Raw genomic sequence first — 23,678 nt, forward strand, 5'->3', positions numbered from 1 at the left:
ATCCCAGATTTTGATGGGTCTGATGATACTGGTATAAAAAACCCCAGTACGCAATCCACACATCTGATTTGAGAGGGTGAACTCCAGCATTTGGATCTGAGAAGAAGAAAGGTGAATGAGACACAACAAAACAACCTACTTTATGCATTTGCCCATGTTTTCCAAAGTGGCCGTAGTGGCTTAGGGGTATGGAACGGGGTGGACCTACATTTCTACTCAGTCTCCTCCTACATTCCTTTTCCCTCCTTTCCTTGCATCAATTCCGACACTTACCTGACAGCAAGCAAATTCTGAGGGGAAAAGGAAAACACTAGTTTTCTGCTAGTTTAGCAGCCAGGAATGAGTGTGGAAGCAGTAAAACTGCCTTTTTGTTTGACAGCTGAAAGCTGTTGGTTTGGTTTCTTTCTTCTGAACCACAGAATGGTTTGGGTTGGAAGGGACCTTAAAGCTCATCCAGTTCCAAGCCCCTGCCGCAGGCAGGGACACCTACCACTAGACCAGGTTGCTCCAAGCCCTGTCCCATCTGGCTTTGAAAGCTTCATCCCAAGCTCCCCAAAGAGCTAAGGAAAAGCAGTGGGAAGCTCAGCTCCCTCTGGTGATTAGCTAAGAGGTTTATGTGACCTTGGGAGGGGCAAGCCAGCCTGCCCCTTCCACCCAGAGCAGGGGACTGCTCGGCAGCTCAGGCACTCTGGGGCACAATCAGCAGAGCTCCCTCTTGACAACAACATCTAACAGAGCAAGCAGTGGGTGGCTGGGTGTCTCCCTTGCCTATGAAGCTGAAGGCATGGCAAGGGAGAGATGCCATCTGTAACCACGGTACCTTTCGTGTAAATCCTGCTCTCCAAGATGAGGAAGCAGCTGTCTCACCAGGGCAGGGTAAAACAAGCTGGAGAGTTTATAAACAGGAAATCCCAGTCTCTAAAGTTGTGTTTAAAATTGTGTGTCCCTCTCCAAATATACCTGAACAAGAAATACTTTCTTCCTACTAACAAAACTAGCCCTGCATGAAAAACTATCGAGTTTCAAAGTCAAAAAGTGCTCTCCTCTGCAGAAGAGTCAACTGCCTAAAAAAAATGGGGAACTGGGGGAGAAAACCTTTCCAAATACTGACATGTTTTGGATTTGAGCATGTTCAAGGGGAAGAATAACACTTTCTGTAGAAAAGAAATCCTCCAGTGAAAGAAAGATGAATGAAACCTATCACCATTTAAAAAAAAAATTTTCTTTGTTTAAAAAGGGGAAGTGAATTACAATTTGTCTCTTAAAAGCCAATTCCAGAGAATTGAAGTAAAAGCCAGATAGATAAAAGGCTTTCCAGGATGCCCAGATCTTCTTGGGCATCAACTGCTTTGTCCCTTCCCCAACAAACTTCCCCACTCAATGAACAATGAAAAAACACATTGAAAATGACAGCTCTGGAAAGACATCTTAAACCTCAAACAGGAGCTCAGGCACTTGCCATAGATTAATAGAATCACAGCATGTTTTGGGTTGGAAGGGACCTTAAAGCTCATTCAGTTCCAACCCCGTGCCATGGGCAGGGACACCTTCCGCTAGACCAGGTTGCTCCAAGCCCTGTCCAGCCTGGCCTTGAACACTGTCAGGGATGGGGCAGCCACAGCTTCTCTGGGCAACCTGTGCCAGGGCCTCACCACCCTCACAGGGAAGAAGGTCCCAAAGGATCCGTCTGTACCAGAGGCACCACTGCTTTGGGTCACCAGTGAAAACTGTTTAAGGGTAGAGGGTGGCCTGTAGAAACTATGTGTGTAAGCAAATAGCTTGGTTGGGGTTGCGGGTTTTTTCTTTGGGGGTGGAGAATGGGGTGGTCGTGGTTTGGGCTTTTTTTCTTTCTTTCTTGGGTTTTTTTTAGCTCAAGCCAGTGATGTGGCTGGAAAAAGCAGGTTGGTTGTTTTGCCTGCCTCTATTTTCCCAGGTTATCATAGAAAGACTACACCTCACCTTAAGTACCATGGGCTGGCATTAAAATAACCCCTTTAGTCCAGCCAGAGAACAGGCGGATGGTATCGTGGGAGGTCACCCACAGCCAATTTACAGTCTCTGCTGGCACACATATGGCTAACTCACTTGTAATGTACTCCTGTCACTGCCTGTAGCTGTCAGTAGCCTCTGTGCCTACTGAAACCTTATGAACTAATCCAAGAAATTTGTTGCCATGGAAAAGTTAGTTTCCACCAGGCCCTGGGAAAATAATAAAAACTTTCATCCAATCTCCCCTAATCAGTAAATGCAGTTTATTCTCTCTGAAGACATTTATGATTCAATTTAAAAGAAGTAAAAAGCAAAATCAAGTCACTCCGTCACTGCACCAGGTAATGAATGCTTGTACCAAGCTACTCAGATGGGAAAAAAAATCCTCCCGAGATGGACCAAAAAACCACAACAGACAAACTTTTATGTGTCCCTTTAATAAAACACATTTGCATAGGTATTCCACAACTTTGTTTAAAAACAAAGATGAACAATTGCCTCATGCGAAGCACAGCCTGCGTTTGCATGTTGTAACAACCACCCCAAACAGCAATACTCTAGCTTGAAAAGAACAGCGAGAAGAGATTTTAAGGCAGCACACACCATTACGTAGCAGTTTTATTAGTTCATTACACTAAAGTAACATGACCCTGTAGCAGCTCCCAACAGCACTACAGGCCACGGTTTGTCGGCATTCCTATGAGCAGACATATTTACAGGTGTTGTCAACCCGACTCAAGAAAATCACACAGGGATATGATCTGACAAAGCATCGGGATGGCATAAATATTCAGTTATTAGCATATAACTTTTCCAACAGAGCTTTATGCCTTCTGCGCTCCCAACTGTAACATTATTAACACTGACATTGTGACAGCGCTTTGAGTGCTTTCACAGCCCTTCACGATCACTGACTACTCGCACACCCCAGCCCTGCAACTGGGTCTGAGTGGTGGCACAACTGTCCTGCACGGATCCAGCTGCTGGATCAGGTGCTCAGCTTTGTGAACTAAGCTTTTGTAAAAAGCTTTTGTACGTCATTAGTCCGTTATGCAAACTAGACAGTTACAAAATTAGGAAGTGTTTAGTAGCTGGTTTTGTGCATTTACGGCATCGTTTACATTCTTACTCCCAGTTACAACATGGCCCCTGTTCTCCGCTGGCCCACAGGAAACAATATTAAGCAGTATTACACTGTAGGCAACATCGTATTTTGCTCTCCTGGTTGGCTTCAGTTTTAACTGTTAGCTCTGAGCAACATTTAGACTCTCAGCTCTTGACTGGGGACCATCAGTTCAAAAAAACCTCTATTTTCCACCTCGTCCTTAGTTCCAAAGCCAACCTTTCTCACCCAAATATAGGATGAACGCTTCAACACCAGTTTTATGACACTAGCTGGGATGACAGCTGAACTCATTTTATGGACTTTTATCACCAAGAGAGTGGATTGCACACAACCAGAGAAAAAGTACCATTTCTAAATCAGACTTTTTTTTTTTAAAGAAAAAGGTCTGATTTAAGTGCAGCTTCTATCAGCGACACCTCTTCATTGACACAGGACATTGTTTTGAAATAATCTTGCCCTAAATACACCCTCAGCATGATCTGATGTATGCGTTCAATTCTTTCTGCACCAGTGTGCAATGGGAGAGCAGAACTCTTGGGTGACGGTGCTTGAGCTGTGTTAGGCAGACATCTGCAGTAGAGATAAATACTGAAGGCAGGGGCTATACCTCTTTCAATCAGCATTATTAAGGTGTATTATTACTGTTATCTTTATGATTACAGTTAGAGAATTTAGAGCGTACTCTGGTAAATACTGACACATGAAAAGGCAACAGTGAAAGCCCAAAATCCTTCATTTCAATACTCATCAGTTCAAACTGAGGGGCAGCTGTTCCAGTAATTATCGATGCTCACATCTATGTACCCAGTAACAAGGCTACTTGTGTGACATTTCACCTAATACTACCCTAAAATTCAATTGTATCAGTTAGTTAAAAAATGGGTAGAATGCCAGCCGGTTTTGGAAAATGCCACATAACTATTTCCTAGAACATCCTACATAGGATGTGAAGGTGGTTTTAATTTTTCAGACATTAGTAGCAATTTGGTATTTAAGGAGAACTGTGACTGAGCATTGGGAAATCAGTTTGGCTCAAATCCCACAGGTTAACCTTTTAGAAATGGGATAATTTGTAAGATCATCTAATTATTAAACTACTGTGACTGCTCGATGCCACTGGTGTAGCACAACATACTTCAGCCTGTACTAAACTGGCTTTCAAAGTCGGAAATTCAGAGAAGGCAATTCAGGGTGATGAGCATATTTTAGTAGAAATACTTAAAATGAGGTTTCATACGGAAATCAAGTCAGCTAGAACACTCGAGGAAGTACCTAGCACATAATTTGCCTACAATAACATGATTTCAATCTATAACAAAATACTGGTTTAGACAAAATACATCCAGAATAAAAATCCATTTGTAGCTTTATGTAGGCACATTGCTGTAGTCTGTATTGCACAAAGGATATATCTCTGAACTAAAGGGCTCATATACATTATTTGATCAAATATATTAAATACATAACATAGAAATTTTGGAGAAAGGCTTTTAAATCTCTGCAATTGGACTAACCTTTTCCTGATAGTACCTGCACAACATTCATTCATATATATACATATATATATGTATGTATGTATATAGTAAACAAGCAGTGTTTTGTAAACATTTCTGATTGCATAAGTGACCTTTGCTGTTTCATAACCAAGTTCAGGAAACCAACTAAATTAAATACCATGTCTACTAGCTCTCTGCTGTTGTTACAGGAGCACAGAACTACTTAAACAGACAAGTAGTCTGCTATTAAATTAATCCTTTTATTTAAAGGGGTATCAGGGTTATAGTTCTGAAGTCCTGGTCCGTCCCTCCTTCCCCCCAGACTGCTAGAACACAGGCACCCTCACTGCACCACACTGCTGATGTGCCGCAACTGTACCTTTAAGGACCCCTTTTGAGCTGAGGAGTGTAGTTCCATTCTAAACCCAAATGCTCTGCCTTCAGCTCCAGGTGTCTGTTAGTGTTTCTTTTCTGGCAATACCTCTTTACCGAGATTACCTATGTATCAGGCTGCTGATTTATTTAACAGAAAGAGCAGCAGCAGCAGCTTTCAGATAGTATTTAAGTCACTGCAGACCATAGCCAGATAAAACTATCCAGTACCATTAACTATTTAATGAAGAAAAAGGGCAGGGAAAGGGTCTAGTAGCACAGAGCGTAAGTACTTACTGCAGTAACTAGTACATGTTTGTGGTTTCCTAAAACTGAAAGCAAATATGAATTATTGGAATAAAGTATTTAAAGGAAGGTATTTAAAGGAAGAAGGTTGTTTAGGGATAGGACATACAGAGCCAAAACAACCTGAATTCCTGCTATAGTACTACTGTGAAGGAAGATTAAAATATCCTCCACTGTATGCTTAATTGTACTTTCCGCAGTTAAAAAGGGTATTAAAAGGCTGGATGGACCACACCAGATCTAAATCTTAGATCTTGTAGCATGTTTGTAATCACAGTGACTATCAGCAGCAGAGACAGGTAGGGTTTGTTTTCTGGATGAGCCTTGTCGGCTGCCAATTTTAAAAGCTCAATATGCAAGAGATTAAATCAAGTCCATTAGAACAGTAATCAGTAAACATTTTAATTCTACAAAGTATGTACATTACAACATTGAAAGAACGCAACTGCCCGTTCAAAACAGCTCAAACAAACTGTGCAAATAGTGGGTCTTTGTGTGTCTGCAATCCCACCATACAAACGATAACTTGATATGCATGCTAATGGTCTACGATTATCAATACCAAAGAAAAATACTAAAGGAAACAAGAATGAACAGCAGTGAAAGCCACACAAAGACCCACTATCCTTTCTGCTTTTACAAATCAACTGAAACTGTAGATTATAAGAAAACCCACAAAAACCTAATTTCTTGACTGGATCTAACGTTCAAACGAAGCAAAAGGATTGTGTCAGAGAAATGTGAGCAGGGCTGGCCACCCTGCCTCCACGCTACAGTCAAACTTGGATAGTGGGTCTCTGAGGTGCTTTCACACTGGAAGACAACATTGGGTCCTAAAAAAAACAAAAAAAAAAAATGAAGGATAAAATGAACATAAATTTGAAGAGTGAAACATATGAGTTCTACGGACAAAGACAGAACAACACCAAAAAGGTCAGAAAGGAATGACAAACATTCAACTTTCTGAAAACACACATCATGAGCTTCTACTCTTGCATTTCATATTTATAAACACACACAGTACCTGTGACCAGCCATCACTGACTCTGAAAAACACTCATAGCTCATTGACCTGAATAGACTTTCTTCCCCAGGAAGACTTCCGTTATTTAGACTCAAAGCAAGGTCAAACCCTAGAGTTTTTTTTAAAGGCAACAGCAAAATTCCCTGAGATTTCAGCAAAGCCAGGATTTCTCCTGAGAAACTTGTAACAAGACATTAGAAAATCAGATACAAACTGAACTTGTAAAGAAAAGCCACACTGGAATTTACTCATATTGGCACATAAAAATTAACCTGTTTGACTCTGTTCAAAGCCTGAAAGGAATTAAAACCTTGTAATATGTGTCCATGAAGTAGGATGTACCACATCACTCAATATACCCATCAGAAACCAAGGTCTACACGCTCTGGAAGAGGCACTGCAAAGTCAAGTTAAAGGCAGATGTGTGACGTGGGCTGCAGCTGTGCATACTTCATGGGCAATCCAGAGACTATTCCAGACCCCAGGATTTCCACCTGAAATCTTTATCAAGCCTGACTGACATTCTAAAACTGCCAAGTAGTCTTAGAAATATGAAATGACTATGTTCACTATGAACTAAGGGATTGATTCTGTATTTGATCCTTGGTAAAAGGGGTTAAATTTGGAGCTGTTGAGTAAAATCTTAGAACAAATTAATTATCTTCACGTGTGAAAAAAAGAATGTGGACTGGCAACATGCGACACCTCAAAGCCATGGATACCACAAACTCTTACTCCATCATCATAAAGAGAAGTTACTTGGCAATAACTAGGGAACTTCAGAATGTGTTGTCCACATATACACACACAAATGCACCTGCCACAAGCAGGCCTGTTCAGAAGCTGTTTTTTCACTATCAACACCCTTGAAAATTGGACAGCTTCATTCATGAGACAGTGGTGGACAGGAATTCTAATGATCTTTTGTGCATGGAAATAAACTTCTGGAAACACAGATCCTTGATGTTGAAAGGACAGGATTTGTCTCATGTCTCTAATGTGTCACATCTACAAGTAAGGTTTGGGGAGGAAAAAGATATGTAGATCTAGTGGTATTACTACGAACATCAAGTTTATACCCAAGGAAATTCACACCATCATCATACACATGTGAAGAACAGTCTATGAAGAGAACATCTGTTCTCAGCCTAACTTTTGCAACTGCACTGGCAGAAGGCACAGCAGGCAGGTTTAAATGGGGGAAGAAGGTGCTTATCAGGCTATGGGGACTACCAGGAGCTCACATCTGAGCACCTGAAGGGGTAACTTAGATGCCTTAGGAACTGCAGCAATGCTGGGCTAAGAAAAAAAGAATGAACAGAAACAATAACTATACATACATTAGAGCAGAAAGAACTGGTACAACATTCATCTCTATGAAAGACCAGTCTCGCAAAGGGAGATAGGTACCGCAGATAAGATGAATTAGAAGCCTCCGCACACTGAGCATAGCTGTGTCCACCTGGCTGGGTTGTCCAGCTCTCAGCAATAACATCTCTGAGAAGTGAACTGATCTCTAACACTGAAAGACATCCAGCAACCAAGTATGTAGCTGGAGCATCTGTCTTGCCTCCATCCTAGGTACCTGAGAGGAGAAAATCTCAGCTAAGGAAACTGCAAGGACAAGGCTCAGACTGGCCACATGGATAAGATGAAAAATTGGAAAAAAGCCATCTCGCCAAAAAAGCCAAGAAACAAGGAGGGAGCAAGTTTCTAAGAGCAACTGCTTAAGGCAGACAGACTGGCTGAAACAGAAAAATTCTCTCCAGACCAGGCCACTGGGTAGAACTGGAAATGGTAGATGCACAACACCTACCTGCCTTACACAGCCCCTGGGTACAACGGGGAGAAAACCTGGTAGACATGTCCTAGACAGGTACTGGCAATACATGAAAGATTTGCCTCTGAATGGCTTGAGCAAGCACTCAACAAAGAACAGAGATTATGAGATGATGCACATTCCTTTACTTTAAATCTATTCCTATTTATATTTTGAAACCTCCTGTGTATCTTACTGATTCTTTATGATTACTTCCACGCAAACATTAGAATAAGGGCTATTAAAATGTCATTAAAACGTAACTAAGTCTAACCATCACCACGGTCACTGAGAGCATCACTCTCAAGTATTCCGTGTTCTGTAATCACTAGGACACAATTGTATGTAAGAGACCTGTTGACAAACCTAAGACACCCTTAACTGATTCTATTTCTTTTTCCCTGCGGAGGCCCTAGGCCAGGATGTGCAGCTGTACCAACAGGAAAGGTGATCTTGTTAGCACAGTTTATTCCATCCAGAGCTATTTCAGCAACCCAAGAGAAGAAACGCCTTACTGACCTAAGTTCCCTCTTTGGTAGAGAAGTTTGCCATTACAGCTATAACTAGTAAGTCTCAGGTAAGACACTGGATATAAAGATGGTCCATGTAACAAGAGTTTAAATTTGAAGCAAAAGCCGATTTTTTCCTAAGCTGCAAACCTATTTGAGTAAACCAGATCTGCCTGCTCCCTTTCAAATACCATTTACATTTGTCCATCTAGAAAGACAGTGGAAGAAACTGCTGTTCTTCAACAAACATTACAATACTCAGATTAACAATTCTTTAAAATACAACAATGCATTTTTAAAATTATGTTGTCATATGTCTAAGCTGGTCTCTAGAGGGCCACATCAACATTTCTATGGGACAATTGCTTAGTGATTTCTCAATAATACTAGTGATAGTAGCTGCACTATATTTAAGAGTGAGCAGAAAGTATTTTAAGGAAATCCAAGGAAGTTTGAAAGTTCAGTCAGTACATACTTAAATATCTCTCTGGTTATGGAAGAGCGGTACAGCGCTAGCTTACTGCTAACACAACTTACTGGCTCACACTTTGCATCATATGAAAGCAGCCCAGGTGAAATCTGTGTAACAATATTTGCACAACTCTGTGCTTGAGGTAACAAGCCATGCAGGTTTTGAGCAGGCTCTGGACTTAAAGCAAGACTTTCCCTGAAGTTTCCAAATGTGTATGTTTTAATACCACAAGAGAGTGGCAAATCCCAGCACAAAACTGATACACAAGTCAGCTCATTTGAAATAATCAGAGAATTTAAAAAGTATGAAATTCAACATATTCTTCATTCACCAATAGGAGGGGTTTGTTAATTAAGCACCAGTAGATTTGCTTCATAGCAAACAGACTACTTCTTAGACAAAAGTTTAACAACCAAGTATGGACGACCTGGTGCACATGAGCCCATCCGACTGCCACTGCCTGACCTTTGTCAATATACTTTCAAAGGAAAGTTCTGTTCACACAGCCACAGTTTGATTTGGGTGGAAATATTTTTACTCCACAACTCTGAAATCTGAGAAGAAGCCTAATGACAAATCAGCAAATAATGACAAAAACTTAACCATCATATCAAAGGTTTCCAATTACAACTCGGTCTCAGCACTGCTTTTGTTGAAATGAGCGGTGTATGTAATCTCCTCACACTTAGCACTTTCAGCCACATAACTCTATATGGTAACAGAGCTGGTGTGATAAGCTAGTATCTCTATAGTTTTTGAAAATTCAGAAAGTTTTAATACTCAGCCAGAATCTTAATTTTAGAGCCCATCTGGATTTAGCCTACACTATTTACTCAAAACCAAGATTTTGTAAACAACAAGACTTTCAAAGGATCATTTTAATGATTTAGATAGGCCTAATCAAAAGAATGTTGAGTTCAATCTAACTGCAGAAGTTTTTGATATCACGGCCACACTGGCCAGAGGCATTAAAAAAAAAAATACAAGAAAAAATCAATGTGTTATCAGAAATACAGGCACAGATGTAATGTAGCTAAAACCTCACGAATGGTGTATTCTACCCAGGTACCATAACAAGCCACCCAGGTTAAATATTTTTAACTTTCCAATCCAAGTGGTACCTTCAATCGCAGTGTTTGTGAGTTCTTCTGTAACAACTATGTTGATCAAATCTTAAGTATAAACTGGTCCTACACACTACCTATAGACTATTAAGAGCGAAACTCAACCAGACCTCTGGATGTGTGTCTTTATACTGAGAAAAATACAAATGATGCCTAGGGAAAACACAGCAAGTGAAGGGACAAGGATGTTATGTCAAAGGAGCATCAAGATATATTCCCAAACCCACTGGTGGCATGGGTTGATATAAAAGTTGGTTTAATCACAGTGCCTCAGGATGAAAAGCTGAGGGAGTAATAATGGTGGGAGAGAGGGAAAAAGAAAAATGGGGTGTGCGTGTGTGGGTCACCAGAAGCCTTTACTGTGTTTACGTGCAAAAAAGGCAGAGAAAATTGAGTGTCAGGCAGGTGTGTATTCTAGTGTTCGGTTCTCAGCCTGCTGCTGATAATTTTCAGCTTAACCTATGTTTGCATGTGTATCTTGTTTCTCAGATTGGATGAGAGCTGGATTGCTGGGAGTCAGGACACACGTATTTACCACAGGATAGATCACTTGCTAATGCTAGAATCTTTTTCCTATCCTTTCTATGGTTATTTTTACTTAACTGATTGTTTCACTATAAGTTAAAGATGACTACAGCAGACACTTTTTCTTGTTTTATAAAACCTGAGCAAGTTCTGTAGTGGAACACAGTATGTCTGCATCGATTCCCAGTCTCTGTCAGTTATCAAACAACAGCATCTTTACTGGAAGGGGAACATTTATCAAATTCGGCATTTTTGGCTCACCTGAGCACTCTTACTATCACCCCCTGGCTGGTTGGTAACGTGATGGTTGGTTGTATGTTAAATAGAAAAATATTTGAAGTACTTAGTACTACACTAAAGTTATTTAAAGAAACAGTATTTAAAGCACCAATAAATTCAGCTGATGCCTGGAACTCCAAATTCCAAACAAAGAAGAATAACAATGCACCTTTGAAATAAAGTAACAAAATAATAAAAAATAAAAGTTGCTTACACTGCTGACTTGGATCACAATCCGTGGTCATCTTCACATAGTTTGAGGGGAAGAGACCTGTCACACCGCTGATTTCTCCTTGCCACCAGTCAGCATCATCTTTGTTCAGTACATTGATAAGCTGCCCTTTGGAGAAACTGAGCTCATCTTCATTGTTTGCCATGTAATCATACATCGCTATCACTTGACACACTATGAAGAAAAAAACAAAATACCAGAACAGTTACACAAATATCAAGACTGGGTTTTTTTCAGTGTTTTACATAACCATGGTAAAGAAACAACTATTTTATATACACTGTTACATCAGAAAAGCGACACATGATCTGATCTTGATGTGGAACTATCTTCCCTTTTCTTTTTTTTTTTTTTTCAATTGGGCCAGGCAGTAATCTTTAGTTCTACTTTATGTATCTATGCACTTACATAGCAAATGGATTCAGTTAGTAGAGCATCTACCTGAATCCACTTCTAAACACTATAAAATATAAGCAGGCATGCTTCTATCTCTTTTACTGTCTTGGAAAAGAAAGTGAGTTTGATTATCTTACAGCTGATACTTGTGAGAAAATATGGCAAAGGAAAAAGAATGTGCATTAGCTAATTGTGAGCTGCTAGTTTAGTTGAAGAGAAGTTTTGTCCAGTAATACCCAGGAAGCTGTTGTATAAGCAATTCATAGCTGTGGAGAACAGCACAATTTAAGCATGCAGAACCAAAAAAGCTCATGTTCTGTGAAATAATCTCATTTGTACCTGGCCATTCAAATGGAAAAATCTAGTGAAAATTTGCTGCTTAGTCTCCTTCCCTAGAAGGAGCAGTAGATGTAATACCAAGGTGTTTGTCAATGATTGTTAGTTTTCTGTAAGATTTTTGAACATGGAGTTTCCAAATGAGAAGAGTATGGCTCTTCAGTGCACTCTGCAAAACTAAAAAGCTCTTGCCACAGAAGATGGACTGCCCATCCTCATAGATTTCTGGATATAAACACCTTTGTATGACACGAGTTTCTGTTGTAAGGCATGTAGAGAATAGTACATGCTAGGGAGGGACCTTATGAATTGTTTTGATTAAGAAGTTGTGAGATTTTACCTTTCCTGGACAGAGATAAGAGCTGAATGGTCAAGTCTGTCAAAAGACCCAGGTTCTAACTAGGACTTTACCTTCCACAGTTACACTACAATCAGATACAGCCATGTACTGGGTTTGGATGGCAAGGTTTTGGTAGCAGAGGGGCTACAGGAGTGGCTTCTGTGAGAAGCTGCTGGAAGCTCTCCCCATGTCTGACAGTCAGTGCCAGCCGGCTGCAGGATGGCCCCGCTGCTGGCCAAGGCTGAGCCCATCAGCAACAGTGGCAGCGCCTCTGGGATAATGTATTTAAGAAGGGGAGAAAGTTACTGCACAGGAGCAACTGCAGCTGGAGAGAGGAGTGAGAACAGGCGAGAGCACCAGCTCTGCAGACACCAGGGTCAGTGAGGAAGGAGGAGAGGAGGTGCTGGAGCAGAGATTCCCCTGCAGCCTGTGGTGCAGACCATGGTGAGGCAGGCTGTGGCCCAGCAGCCCATGGAGGACCCCACACTGGAGCAGGGGGATGCCCAAAAGAGGCTGTGATCCCGTGGGAAGCCCATGCTGGAGCAGGCTCCTGACAGGACCTGTGGCCTGTGGAGAGAGGAGCCCACACTGGATCAGGTTTGCTGCAGGACTTGTGACCCTGCGGGGGACCCACGATGGAGCAGTTCATGAAGAACTGCAGCCTTGGGAAGGACTCACACTGGAGAAGTTCACGGAGGACTGTCTCCTGTGGGAGGGACCCCACGCTGGAGCAGGGGAGGAGTGTGAGGAGGAAGGATTGGCAGAAACAACACGTGAATTCCCCATCCCCCTGCACTGCTGGGGGGGGGGAGGTAAGAGAATTAAGGGAGCGCTTTTGAGTCCAGAGGAAGGGCAGGGTGAGGGGAAGGTGTTTTAAGATTTGGTTTTATTTCTCATTACTGTACTCTGATTTGATTGGTAATAAATTAAACTAGTTCCCTCAAGTCAAGTCTGTTTTGCCCATGATGTTAATGCTGAGTGGTCTCTTCCTGTCCTTATCTTGACCCATGAGCCTTTTGCCGTATTTTCTCTCCCCTGTTCAGCTGAGGAGGGCTGTGACAGAGTGGCTTTGGTGGGTACCTGGCATCCAGACAGGGTCAACCCACCACAGACCATTAAATACAGTATTATGCTAGTTATGTAATTCAGACTAGTAGCTGAACAACTGAAGCAGTTACATAAAATACTCTAAATTAAAGTCTTTTTTTGGTTGGATTTTTTTTTTTTTTTTTACCTGAGGGAGCAGCAGATGTGGTTCTCTCACTGCTCAGACCCAGTAATTTCACGTGGCTGGCAGGGAACCATCCTTTCTGTCTCTTTTTCCCTCTTGCCTGTAAATGTTTAAAATGGTTAGTACACAACTGAGAAATTAAATAGTCTATAGATTGGAAAAAAATGCAACAAATACGTCACACAGTTATGCCAACAAAAGACAAAAAGTCAGGATTCCAAAATAAAGCTGCACTTTAATATGTTCTGGCAAATGTGTTCATCCCAAACTTTCAAGTGCAGCTAATGATTTCAGTGCACAACTTAATTGTGTGGCTCCAAATTTGCTCTACAAACATTCCACTTCTGTATCATACCAGGAGGCTCCGCTGAGACATCCAGAACAGAGGTAACAATTATCATAAGCTACTTTTGAAAATCCTGACCTAAGTATTTGATATCACTTCCTACCTACTACAGCATGTAAGACTTGGGAAAGATTTATATTTTTCAGTGTTTTCATTTTTAGTCCCGTAGGTAAAAATGATCTCTGCACACACTGAAGAAATAAATGTACTTCAGAGTACACACACACACACACACACACAAATCTGGATGTAAAAGTGAGCATAGATTTTAGAAACACCTAACTGCAAACTGAGGTCTACTACAACAAAAAAAGAAAGTCAAACTATCAAGAACTGACAATCAGGGTTCGTGGTTTCCTTTCTCCCACATTTTTTTTAATTGTTTTTTATTCTTTGGGCTTCTTCCTGAACAAGCACTGGGCTGACTTTTCTTCAAATACAAACTATTCATGCATTTGCACATGCTTTGAGTAAGCTTTCCACTGCTGTTAATTCACAGAAACTCAGTGCAGCAACTTCTCAACTTGCTCACTGTGATCTCTCCTCCCATAACTGTAAAGCAGGCTGGTTTTAAACTGATGCCGAATAATTATATCAGCCCTGTTCTAACTGTTGGAGGGGGAAGATGGGTGTTAACAAAAGTATTTACTCAAAACACGAGTGTGTGCGGCTGTAGAATACCTTGGCAGAGGCCAACAAACTGGTATTAAGAGGACAGAACATTCTATTGTGCTGAATGTTCAATCCCACTATTGGAAACAGCATTCATTACTGGAAGTAACATGTTTAAATTCAGGGTAATGTTGCAGATTCAGCTAAAGCGTAACAAAAAGACATTTTAAGATCATGATTTAACTTTTTGCACTGGTTGCAAAGATGAAGGCTATTACGGACAAGATTCATAGGGCTACAAAAGTCAAAATATGAACTATGATTTAAGAAGAATGTCATGTAACTGTACCCTTAACACTTGGGACTAGAAATTCATCAGTAGGTGGGGACAGGAGAAAAGCGGGATCATCAACCTTCACAATAAACTAGCTTCCAACTCCAACTTCCAAGAATTCCAGTTCTTTCATTAGAATAATTTTACAATGTAATTTTTTACCAATTAAATCCTAACCAATTTATTAACAGTCAACAACCCTCTTGCCCCTCTCATGCAGACATTCATTGACAGCTTTACTATTTTCTGTGACCAAAAAGCCCACCCCAAAGCAACAAGAACCCCCAGCAACGCAAGGTTTAAATAAAAACTTTTTTCCCCCTAAATATGGTTTATACAAAATGAAAATAGATTTCTAGCCAGCTTTTAGAACACTATACTTAGTTGTTTTTCTCAAATTAAACCCAACATCACTTCCTTGCCATTCACAAAGTCACAATTATTTCTCCTTCAATAACTACCTGCAACTCTCCTTGCCACCATCCGCTAGCGTTTTTCTTCAGAATAAGTATTAGCTGTCCGGGAGCAAGACTAAGCTGTTCAGTTCCTGATGCAGCATAGGCAGTAGTAACCTGAGCAATTTCTGAAAAGATAATATATGAATTGCACTTGTTAATAAGAACATATATTAACTGCATTTTCATTACAGTAAGAGCTAGATCCACAGAAATACCCTGGTACATATCTTGCAACTAAGAACATAACCCACCATTAAAACACTGCTATGAACCTAAATGCTCACAGTCACTTACGAAACAGTCTTAAATGTTAAAAAGTTACCACACACTTACCGGGTTTCTTATTTATTGTTCCAGTTTTGCCAGCATTACTAGAAGCCTACAAAGACACAACAATCAACTTTTAATGCGCAATAAAACCAGCAGAGTTTACACCAACTTTAAGCATGTGGACAGAAAAACACGTGGAGATTTTAATTTTGAGCCTGTATTTAACATAACTGTCAGAATTCAAACTCACTTCTTGATCCTTTGGTCTGACATAATTGGAGGGGAAGATTCCAGTTCTGCTGTCAATGCGCCCGGTCCACCATTCCCCTTCCTTCTGGGTCACTAGGATTTCCTCGCCTTCCGTGAACGTCAAGTCACCAGGCTCAGAGCTTGAATATGAATAGAGCGCAACATACTCTGTGCAAACAGCACATACAAAGAAGGAGACAACAGTTTCAGATAGGAGGATAAAAGTAAATCAGATGCAAGTAAAGGTATCTTTGATACCAGTGTTCATCAATGTGTTCATAATATGGATCATGTCTTCACAAGTCTGTGAATCAGCCTAGCTACTTGCTTGATTGTAATCACACCTCACCTCATGCTTACAACTTTGAATTACAGGTACACAACTTTGTGTTAATTTGGCACAGTAAGAGTTACTACCCTGTCATCATCCAGCAGATCAGCAGAGGCCTGTACACCACAGCTTGAAAACTCATCTCTTGCATTAAACATTCCACCCTCTCTCTGTGTTTCACAGCAAGCATGTATATTTCACACCTAAACCTGATTAAAACCATTCCTATCTAACATAGCAAAAATGAAAACACAAGTGAAATTAAAATATAATTGGGGAAGCATGGAGAGACACCAGATTAAAAGGCTTAGAAAGTGCTTCCCACAATTTTTTCTCTAGTAATATTTATCTACTCCCTACTGATTAAAAGTGGAAGATCCACACTTACGAGACCAAAACTCCCTTCTCATGTCTCTATGGTATACCATAACACAGTAGAGAACAGCAGGAAAAGAACTCATGGGTATGAGACATATTTCAGTTTTCAGAAATAAATTAATGCTTGAGCAGTCATAAAAACAAAAGAAAAACCCAGGCCTATGCTCAACCTGAATTAGTTATAAGCTTTACTTAAGCTCCTGTTTTATAAATCTCGTATCAGTAGATCAACATTTGCACTGTGTCTTTTGGACAAGCATTAAGGCCTGCTCAGAAACCCATCACATATTTAAGCTTATTCACATGCCATGAAGTAGAAACAGACTGTATCATTAAGTAGCATATTTCATGCTGTCTTACCCTCTCCTGCTGTGTAAGACTGTGTATTAGGCTTTTTGTTTACAGCTGCATAAATAGCTTCTGGTCTGCAGAAAGAAACAAAGGTTTGTGTAACTAAAAGGCTGATCAAGAACAGATCTCTTTATTAAGATAAGACTTTGATTATCTCAAAGTTGGTATTGCCTCTGAATTAATTGCAAAGACACCCCTGAAAATCAGTGACAGGTATTACTGCTATTTAAGACAAATATCATCCAAGGCACACCACTTACAAAAAAAAAGAAATGTGATGAAAGATGAGAAGATGTATTTGCAAATTATGCTAATTCAAAACAAGAACAAATTTAAGATTTTGTCTAAATTCTCTCATTCTAGAGAATTTCTAAGAACTTTCATTATAACACATGAAAAGAACTCACACACAATGGTGCAGCTATCCCAGCAGTTACTCGACTTTGAATTATTACCCAAACAGTTACCCTGCAGCATTAGAATAGATATAAACACCTTTTCAAGTAAAGAAAAATACACTACCTCTGCAAGATGTACCTTACAAACTTACAGCTATTTGTAGGTCACTTAAAAATTGACACCTTCAGAGGCAGAATGCAGCTACACTGTAAGAGAGCTGACTCAGTAATGAACCAAAACAAAGTCTGGCACTTGATGAATAATCAAACACCACTGATTTTTCACAGCACTCAGCCTTCAAGACTGTCTATTTACACAGTAGTGAGCCCAGCATTACTTGGCTTGCCAGAATGAAATAATAAAAGCTTGAAGTGGCATGGCTTAAATTAGAAATGGTATTTATATTCTGCACTTTGAAGCACTGCAAGAATTTTGCACTCTAAACCACCTCGTTTTGTAAACTGCTGAATAAAACAAAAAATAAAAGTTGCACTTACTCCTCTTTCTTGATTTCGCTCCCAGGTAAAAGCTTGACATATGATTTCGGAAACCAACCCCTTCCTCCATGTACCTCTCCAAACCACCAGTTTTCCTGCTGCTCCAGGACAGTAATGATATCATTTTTTGAAAAATTCAAGTGGTTATCTTTTTTTGCAGTCCAAGAACAAAGTGCTTGTGCTTTTAGGTTCTCAACAGGCTGCCCCTGTTAAGACACAAGTGGAGATGTTGATCGACCACACGACCCCAAACTGGTGCAAGTGTTAAAAAACAAACATTGATGTATCCTTTATTGAAGTTTAAGCAAGTGATGGCTTGATGTATACAAGCTGCTAATTGAGGAACAATCAATTCTATTTCTTATTTGTTAGAAATATCTTGTGTGTCTAATTACAGGTGAAAATTATTTTAGAGTTATGAAACATACTGTATGAGCCTTTTTGCACAGTGGTCCCTGGAAACATATGGAATTATGTCAAAGCACACTAGTGGAGCATTCAGACTAGCTTCTTTATCCTCTAGCCTGTTCAGTGCACCTTGTATTAGAAAAGTTGCGTTTTGGATTGCTTTTTCTTTAAATCAGTTTCATTAACATGAATCTAAAATACAGCAAGTTCTCCACTCTCACACAATGTACCTGTCCATGAATGGGTGAAACAGATCCAGGGGACACAGTGCGAGTGAAAGCTGATTTCTGTTGCCATGCTGTATTAACATTCAGGCTAGAAAAAGGGATGTTTTGGTAATCAGATTCTTCTGCAGATTTACTTGGTGAAAGTGGTCTGAAAATTGAATACAGGCATATTGAACACATTACAATTTTTATTTTAAAAGTACCTCAAGCAGAATAACTTTTTTTTTAACATACATAAAACATATTCTAAACATTGTGAAGAAGATTATCAAATACTTAAAATTTCCAAGCTAAGACTTTCAGGTAGGTTCTTCAGTAAGTTTTCTGCATTTATATTGAAACCAAAACCAAACCAACCAAACAACACCCACCAAAAACCAAAACAACAGTAAAAAAACCCCAAATCACCACATGAAATTATACAGCACATTATGTCTTAGCTAAATTTAGAAAAATCAACTTGAACATAAACATAACAAAAACTCACTCTGAAGCAGCTGAGGTAGTAGATAAAGATACTATGGGAGGAAGTAAGGCCTTCTTAGGAGATAAAGATTTTTCTCCTTCTGGTATTTTTTCTACGTAATTGCATGGAAACCAACCAAAATGTCCTTGAAAACTCCCATAAAGCCAACCAGGCTCTCCCACATTTTTTTCATCAACCTATGTACAGAAGGATAAATACAAAGAAAACACAATTAGCAGCATGAAACAAAAAGGGTATCCTTTAATCAGAGTGTCAGCACCTACCAGCACTCTGAACTGAACAGCATGAGCAGCACTCATACTGGATCAGCATTTTCATTCTCTTCCCTTCCAGAATGGAGCTGATGTTGCCCTGTTCAAGGAACAGGGTGATGACACAATTGCAATGATTTAGAGACAGGTAGAGACAGGCCTCAAAGACATCATATTCCTTCAAACAGGCCTCAAACCTGCACACTGGGGATCATGTACTACACCTGGAGCCACTCTGGCTTACCAGAAATGATGATGGTTTGTGTTCTGTTTTGTCAAATGCATAGCCAAGAGGCAGCGGCTGACGAGCCCAGCAGTGCATGACAACAACTGCTGCAGTTCTGCTTACAGATGTCATTAACTGCCATTTGACTGCATCCAGAACATGTCCAAAAATTCTGTTATTTACTATATGATTAAGTATAGACCATCCTGAAACATTCATACCAATACTGAAGCCTCCACTATGCTACAAATTAGCATATTAGTCAAAATTAGCTAAAATTACCAGCTCATCAAATTCTATCACCTAGTTAGTTTAGTTGAGGACTGTGGATAGGAGGAAGAGGCGGCAGCTGTTAGCCTATTTCTAAAATAAGTTACCAGTAGTTAAATGACACAATTATATCTGAGAAGGAAGCCAAAACAAAACCTTCTTCTCTTTTTCCCCTTCCATGCCTCACTGGTATAAAAAAAATGCAAATAAATGATTTAACACCATCAAACTGAAGGCTAAACTTCAGAGTTTTAATATTTTCTACTACATTGCTTTGTAAATTCTCCTGCATCACCTACATATATCACTTATAGTCTGAATGAGGAGGAACCATAAGTACTTAGATATATATATGTTAATTGTACTACCATGGTTGTAAATCAGCTTTCACAAGTCCACCTGAAGGCACATGCTTTCAAAACTGTGTATGCTGACAAGTGATGTAATTACACAGTATCATAGAATCACAGAACAGTTTGGACTGGAAGGGACTTTCAAAGGTCACCTAGCCCAACCCTGCTATAATGAGCAGGGACATCTTCAACTAGACCAAGCTGCCCAAAATCACATCCAGCCTGGCCTTGAGTGTCTCCAGGGATGGCACATCTACCACCTTTTTAGGCAACCTGTTCCAATATTTGTCCTGGGTTCAGCTATAGCAGTCATTTTTCTCCTTCTTAGTAGCTGGTGCAGTGCTGTGTTTTTTAACTTTCAGCCTGGGAACAACGCTGATAACACCGATGTTTTTAGTTGTTGCTAAGTAATGTTTATTCCAACCAAGGACTTTCTCAGTCTCATGCTTTGCCAGGGAGGAGGGGAAGCCGGGAGGAAGCAGAGACAGGACACCTGACCCAAACTAGCCAAAGGGGTATTCCATACCACAGCACGTCATGCCCAGTATATAAACCGGGGGGAGTTACCCGGAAGGCCCAGATCACTGCTCGGGTCGGGCTGGGTATCGGTCGGCGGGTGGTGAGCAATTGTATCCTCTCCCCTTGTTATTTCACTAATCGTTATTATCATTGGTGGTAGCAGTAGTGGTTTTGTATTATACCTTAGTTGCGGGACTGCTCTTATCTCAACCCGTGGCAGTTACATTCTTCCCATTCTCCTCCCCATCCCTCCGGGAGCGGGGGGAGGAAGAAGGGGGGGGGGGGGAGTGAGCGAGCGGCTGTGTGGTTCTGAGTTACCGGCTGGGCTCAAACCACGACAATATTTTACCACCCTCATTGTAAAAAATGACACATCTCAACTAACTTCTGTTAGAAGACATTCCCAATCTTATGGTCCTGCAGTAATATTATAGATAGCATATTCAGCTGAGTCCAGAAAAGTGCTACAAAGATGGACACAAAATGAACTGCTGTATATGTCTGCCTGAGGGACCATGTATAAAGGACCAGCCAACAAGAGGCAGAAGTCAATGTTAACAATACATTAGAAAACAGTATTAAGATTCAGAAGAACTTTTCACATCTACTTGTTAAATAACTACTTTTATTTTAATTCGAATGCCATTAATTACTAATTCATGCCTCTATTTACTATGTTCATATTTCAAGCAGACACTTAAAGGCCAACCTGTACATGTACAATAAACTCCAACAACTATATCATTCCCGATCTACTAATTTTGGAAAGCTTACGTTTACCATTCACTATTGTTATTTTAAGCAGAATCTCAACACATCTAGGATATGTAAAATCCAAAGAAAGATTTTGGCTGAACTAATCCTAATTTTATTTGTTTTTAAAAAAAAAAAAAAGGGCAATCCAATTTAAATTTTGAATAAGCTTTAAAATGTATCAATGTAATGCTTTTGACACGTAAGACGTTGTGTATCTCAAGGCCAAGGAAGGGGGTGGGATTTCTGCAAGTTAAATGTGAATGGCAAATCTTACCTGAATTATATCCCCAGTATTAAAGCTCATCTCATCATGATTCCTTGCTTCAAATGGATATAAAGCTCTGTAATTTACCAAGGCAATTGAATTCCTAGACTCTGAGACACTAAATGCAGTGCCTGAAAGGGTAAGAAAATTAGTTACCATTTTAACTCAGCTAAAAGACATGCATCTAGTTGAAGCCCCATCATTCTAAGCAACAGGTATGAATATAAGATGAGAACAGTTCCTGCCCCCACGCAAGTATCAAAGGAGATCACCAGCTACAGCAGGCCAATGGGATACATGAAGTGCAAGACTTTAACATGCAAATCACAGTAAATGTAACAGAAGCACTAAAATGCATTGTCTTCTGAAGCAAAAAAATTACATCTTTATCTTCTCATCTTCCCTTGCCAAACTGCTCTGGCTAAGCCACTGCTTTAATATAGTCACATTTAACACAACTATAATTATCCAAGTCAAAAAGATACCACTGTTGAAACAGTAAGGGTTCAGCAGCATGTGTGAAGGTTTTACTTAGAAATCTAAAATAGCAAAATATCAGTCCTATTTTCTTTGCACCTCTGTTCCTGGTCTGTGATTGACATTGCTAATGTTTTACAAGGTATAGCTGAAGTGTGCAAATATCTTTCAGCACTGTTCTAATTTGGTTCTTGCTGAACTCAGTGATAAAAGTGGCTAATGAAAACTGACAGAACTAATGAAAGAGGGAACTAATCAAAACTGCCTTTAGCAAAAATATTGTTAAACCATTATTTTTGAAAGTCCCACAACTACAGTTAGATCCTACTACTGTTTCCAGCATCTGTGATTTATTGACCAGCATCACTGGAAGATTTGTAATCAGTCACAGGTTACTTCTATGAGTTTTCAGCACCGAAGTTAACAGGATGATTTAAAACTAACTGAAGACATGAAACATTGTTTCTTTTTTTTTTTAAATACTATTTTAGACAATAAGCCTGCCATAGTGTCACATTAATAATAATACAACATTTTAAGAATGACAAAATGCTTAGGAAAATGAGAACCATTAAAGCAAAAATCTAACAGACTAAGATTACCTTCATTTTTCCAGGGTGGCTTAAGACTTTTACCCTCTGTTGGTTTCAAGAGATCTGCAAACTTCTCAGTTATGTTTAATTTAGAAGTGTGTTTCTCCATCTCTTGAGAGTTGGTCACTTCTTTTATCTTCTTTATTTCTTCACTCTGCTTACGCCTCTCCTCAGCCTCTCTTGCAATTTGTTCTTGCTTTCTTTTGTCTTCTTCCAGTTGCCTATGCCTTTGCTGTTCTGTCTCCCTCAAGATCGTGGCTTGCCTATTTTTCTCTTCCTCTGCATAAAACTGTTGTTTATTTTCCCTTTCCCTCATCAAAGCAACTGCTTCTTCAGCTTTCAGCTTTTCTTGAACTTTTTCCTGCATTCGTTCTTCCTCCACTTGCTTCTTTTTCTCTTCCTCTTCCCTTCGGATGTTTTCCTGCCATCTGTTCTCCTTCTCCCGTTTTGCTTTCCTGAAAGAAAAGAATGAGAGAGACGTAGGAGAATGTTCAGATAAAAATGAATGAGATTGTGTTCATAGAGTAATCGACTGCATTTGTCAGTAAAACTGAGTCTATGACATTGATCGCTCTCCTCTCTGGGTGGTAAGCTCTTTAGCAGGACACCATGCTTTGTCTTAACATGAATGCCACTGTATTTCACATAAAAATAACAAATGGATTAAAATTCTTGGTAGAAAAACACTGGCATGTGTGCACTTGTGCAGTGCTTCCACAAACACTTCTGTTCACCTATATCCTGATGTGGAAGAAGTGATTTGTTAATTGAACAAAGGTGGTTTTAAGCTGTCCACCAAGGTAGTATCCATATCTCATTACTGGATTGTAGTGACAGGTCAAGGGGGAATGGGTTTAAACTGAAAGAGGGGAGATTTAGATTAGATATTTGGAAGAAATTCTTCCCTGTGAACACTCAGTGTGAACCTGAGACACTGGCACAGGTTGCCCGGAGAAGTTGTGGCTGCCCCATCCCTGGCAGTGTTCAAGGCCAGGTTGGACGGGGCTTGGAGCAACCTGGTCTAGTGGAAGGTGTCCCTGCCTGT

The 23,678-nt window shown here is 40.0% G+C and overlaps 1 protein-coding gene across 6 annotated transcripts in view; it reads right to left on the minus strand.

Moving 5' to 3' along the window:
• ITSN2 (intersectin 2) overlaps positions 1-23,678 on the minus strand; it is an 85,110-nt gene that overhangs the window by 11,677 nt on the left and 49,755 nt on the right. For 5 of the 6 annotated variants that reach the window (XM_030490308.1, XM_030490306.1, XM_030490307.1 and 2 more), the window contains 11 exons: positions 22,643-23,088; positions 21,573-21,694; positions 18,924-19,099; positions 18,440-18,584; positions 17,802-18,007; positions 16,915-16,979; positions 15,847-16,013; positions 15,660-15,705; positions 15,330-15,451; positions 13,580-13,676; positions 11,256-11,447 (listed from right to left, as the gene is read on the minus strand). In XM_030490308.1, the coding sequence (XP_030346168.1) occupies positions 11,256-11,447; positions 13,580-13,676; positions 15,330-15,451; positions 15,660-15,705; positions 15,847-16,013; positions 16,915-16,979; positions 17,802-18,007; positions 18,440-18,584; positions 18,924-19,099; positions 21,573-21,694; positions 22,643-23,088 (1,784 nt within the window). Of the gene's footprint in view, positions 1-2,407; positions 6,123-11,255; positions 11,448-13,579; positions 13,677-15,329; positions 15,452-15,659; positions 15,706-15,846; positions 16,014-16,914; positions 16,980-17,801; positions 18,008-18,439; positions 18,585-18,923; positions 19,100-21,572; positions 21,695-22,642; positions 23,089-23,678 lie in introns of those variants that run through there. The other variant, XM_030490309.1, reaches the window with a different exon arrangement.

Source organism: Strigops habroptila, chromosome 6 (assembly GCF_004027225.2).
Source record: "Strigops habroptila isolate Jane chromosome 6, bStrHab1.2.pri, whole genome shotgun sequence".
NCBI lineage: Eukaryota > Metazoa > Chordata > Aves > Psittaciformes > Psittacidae > Strigops > Strigops habroptila.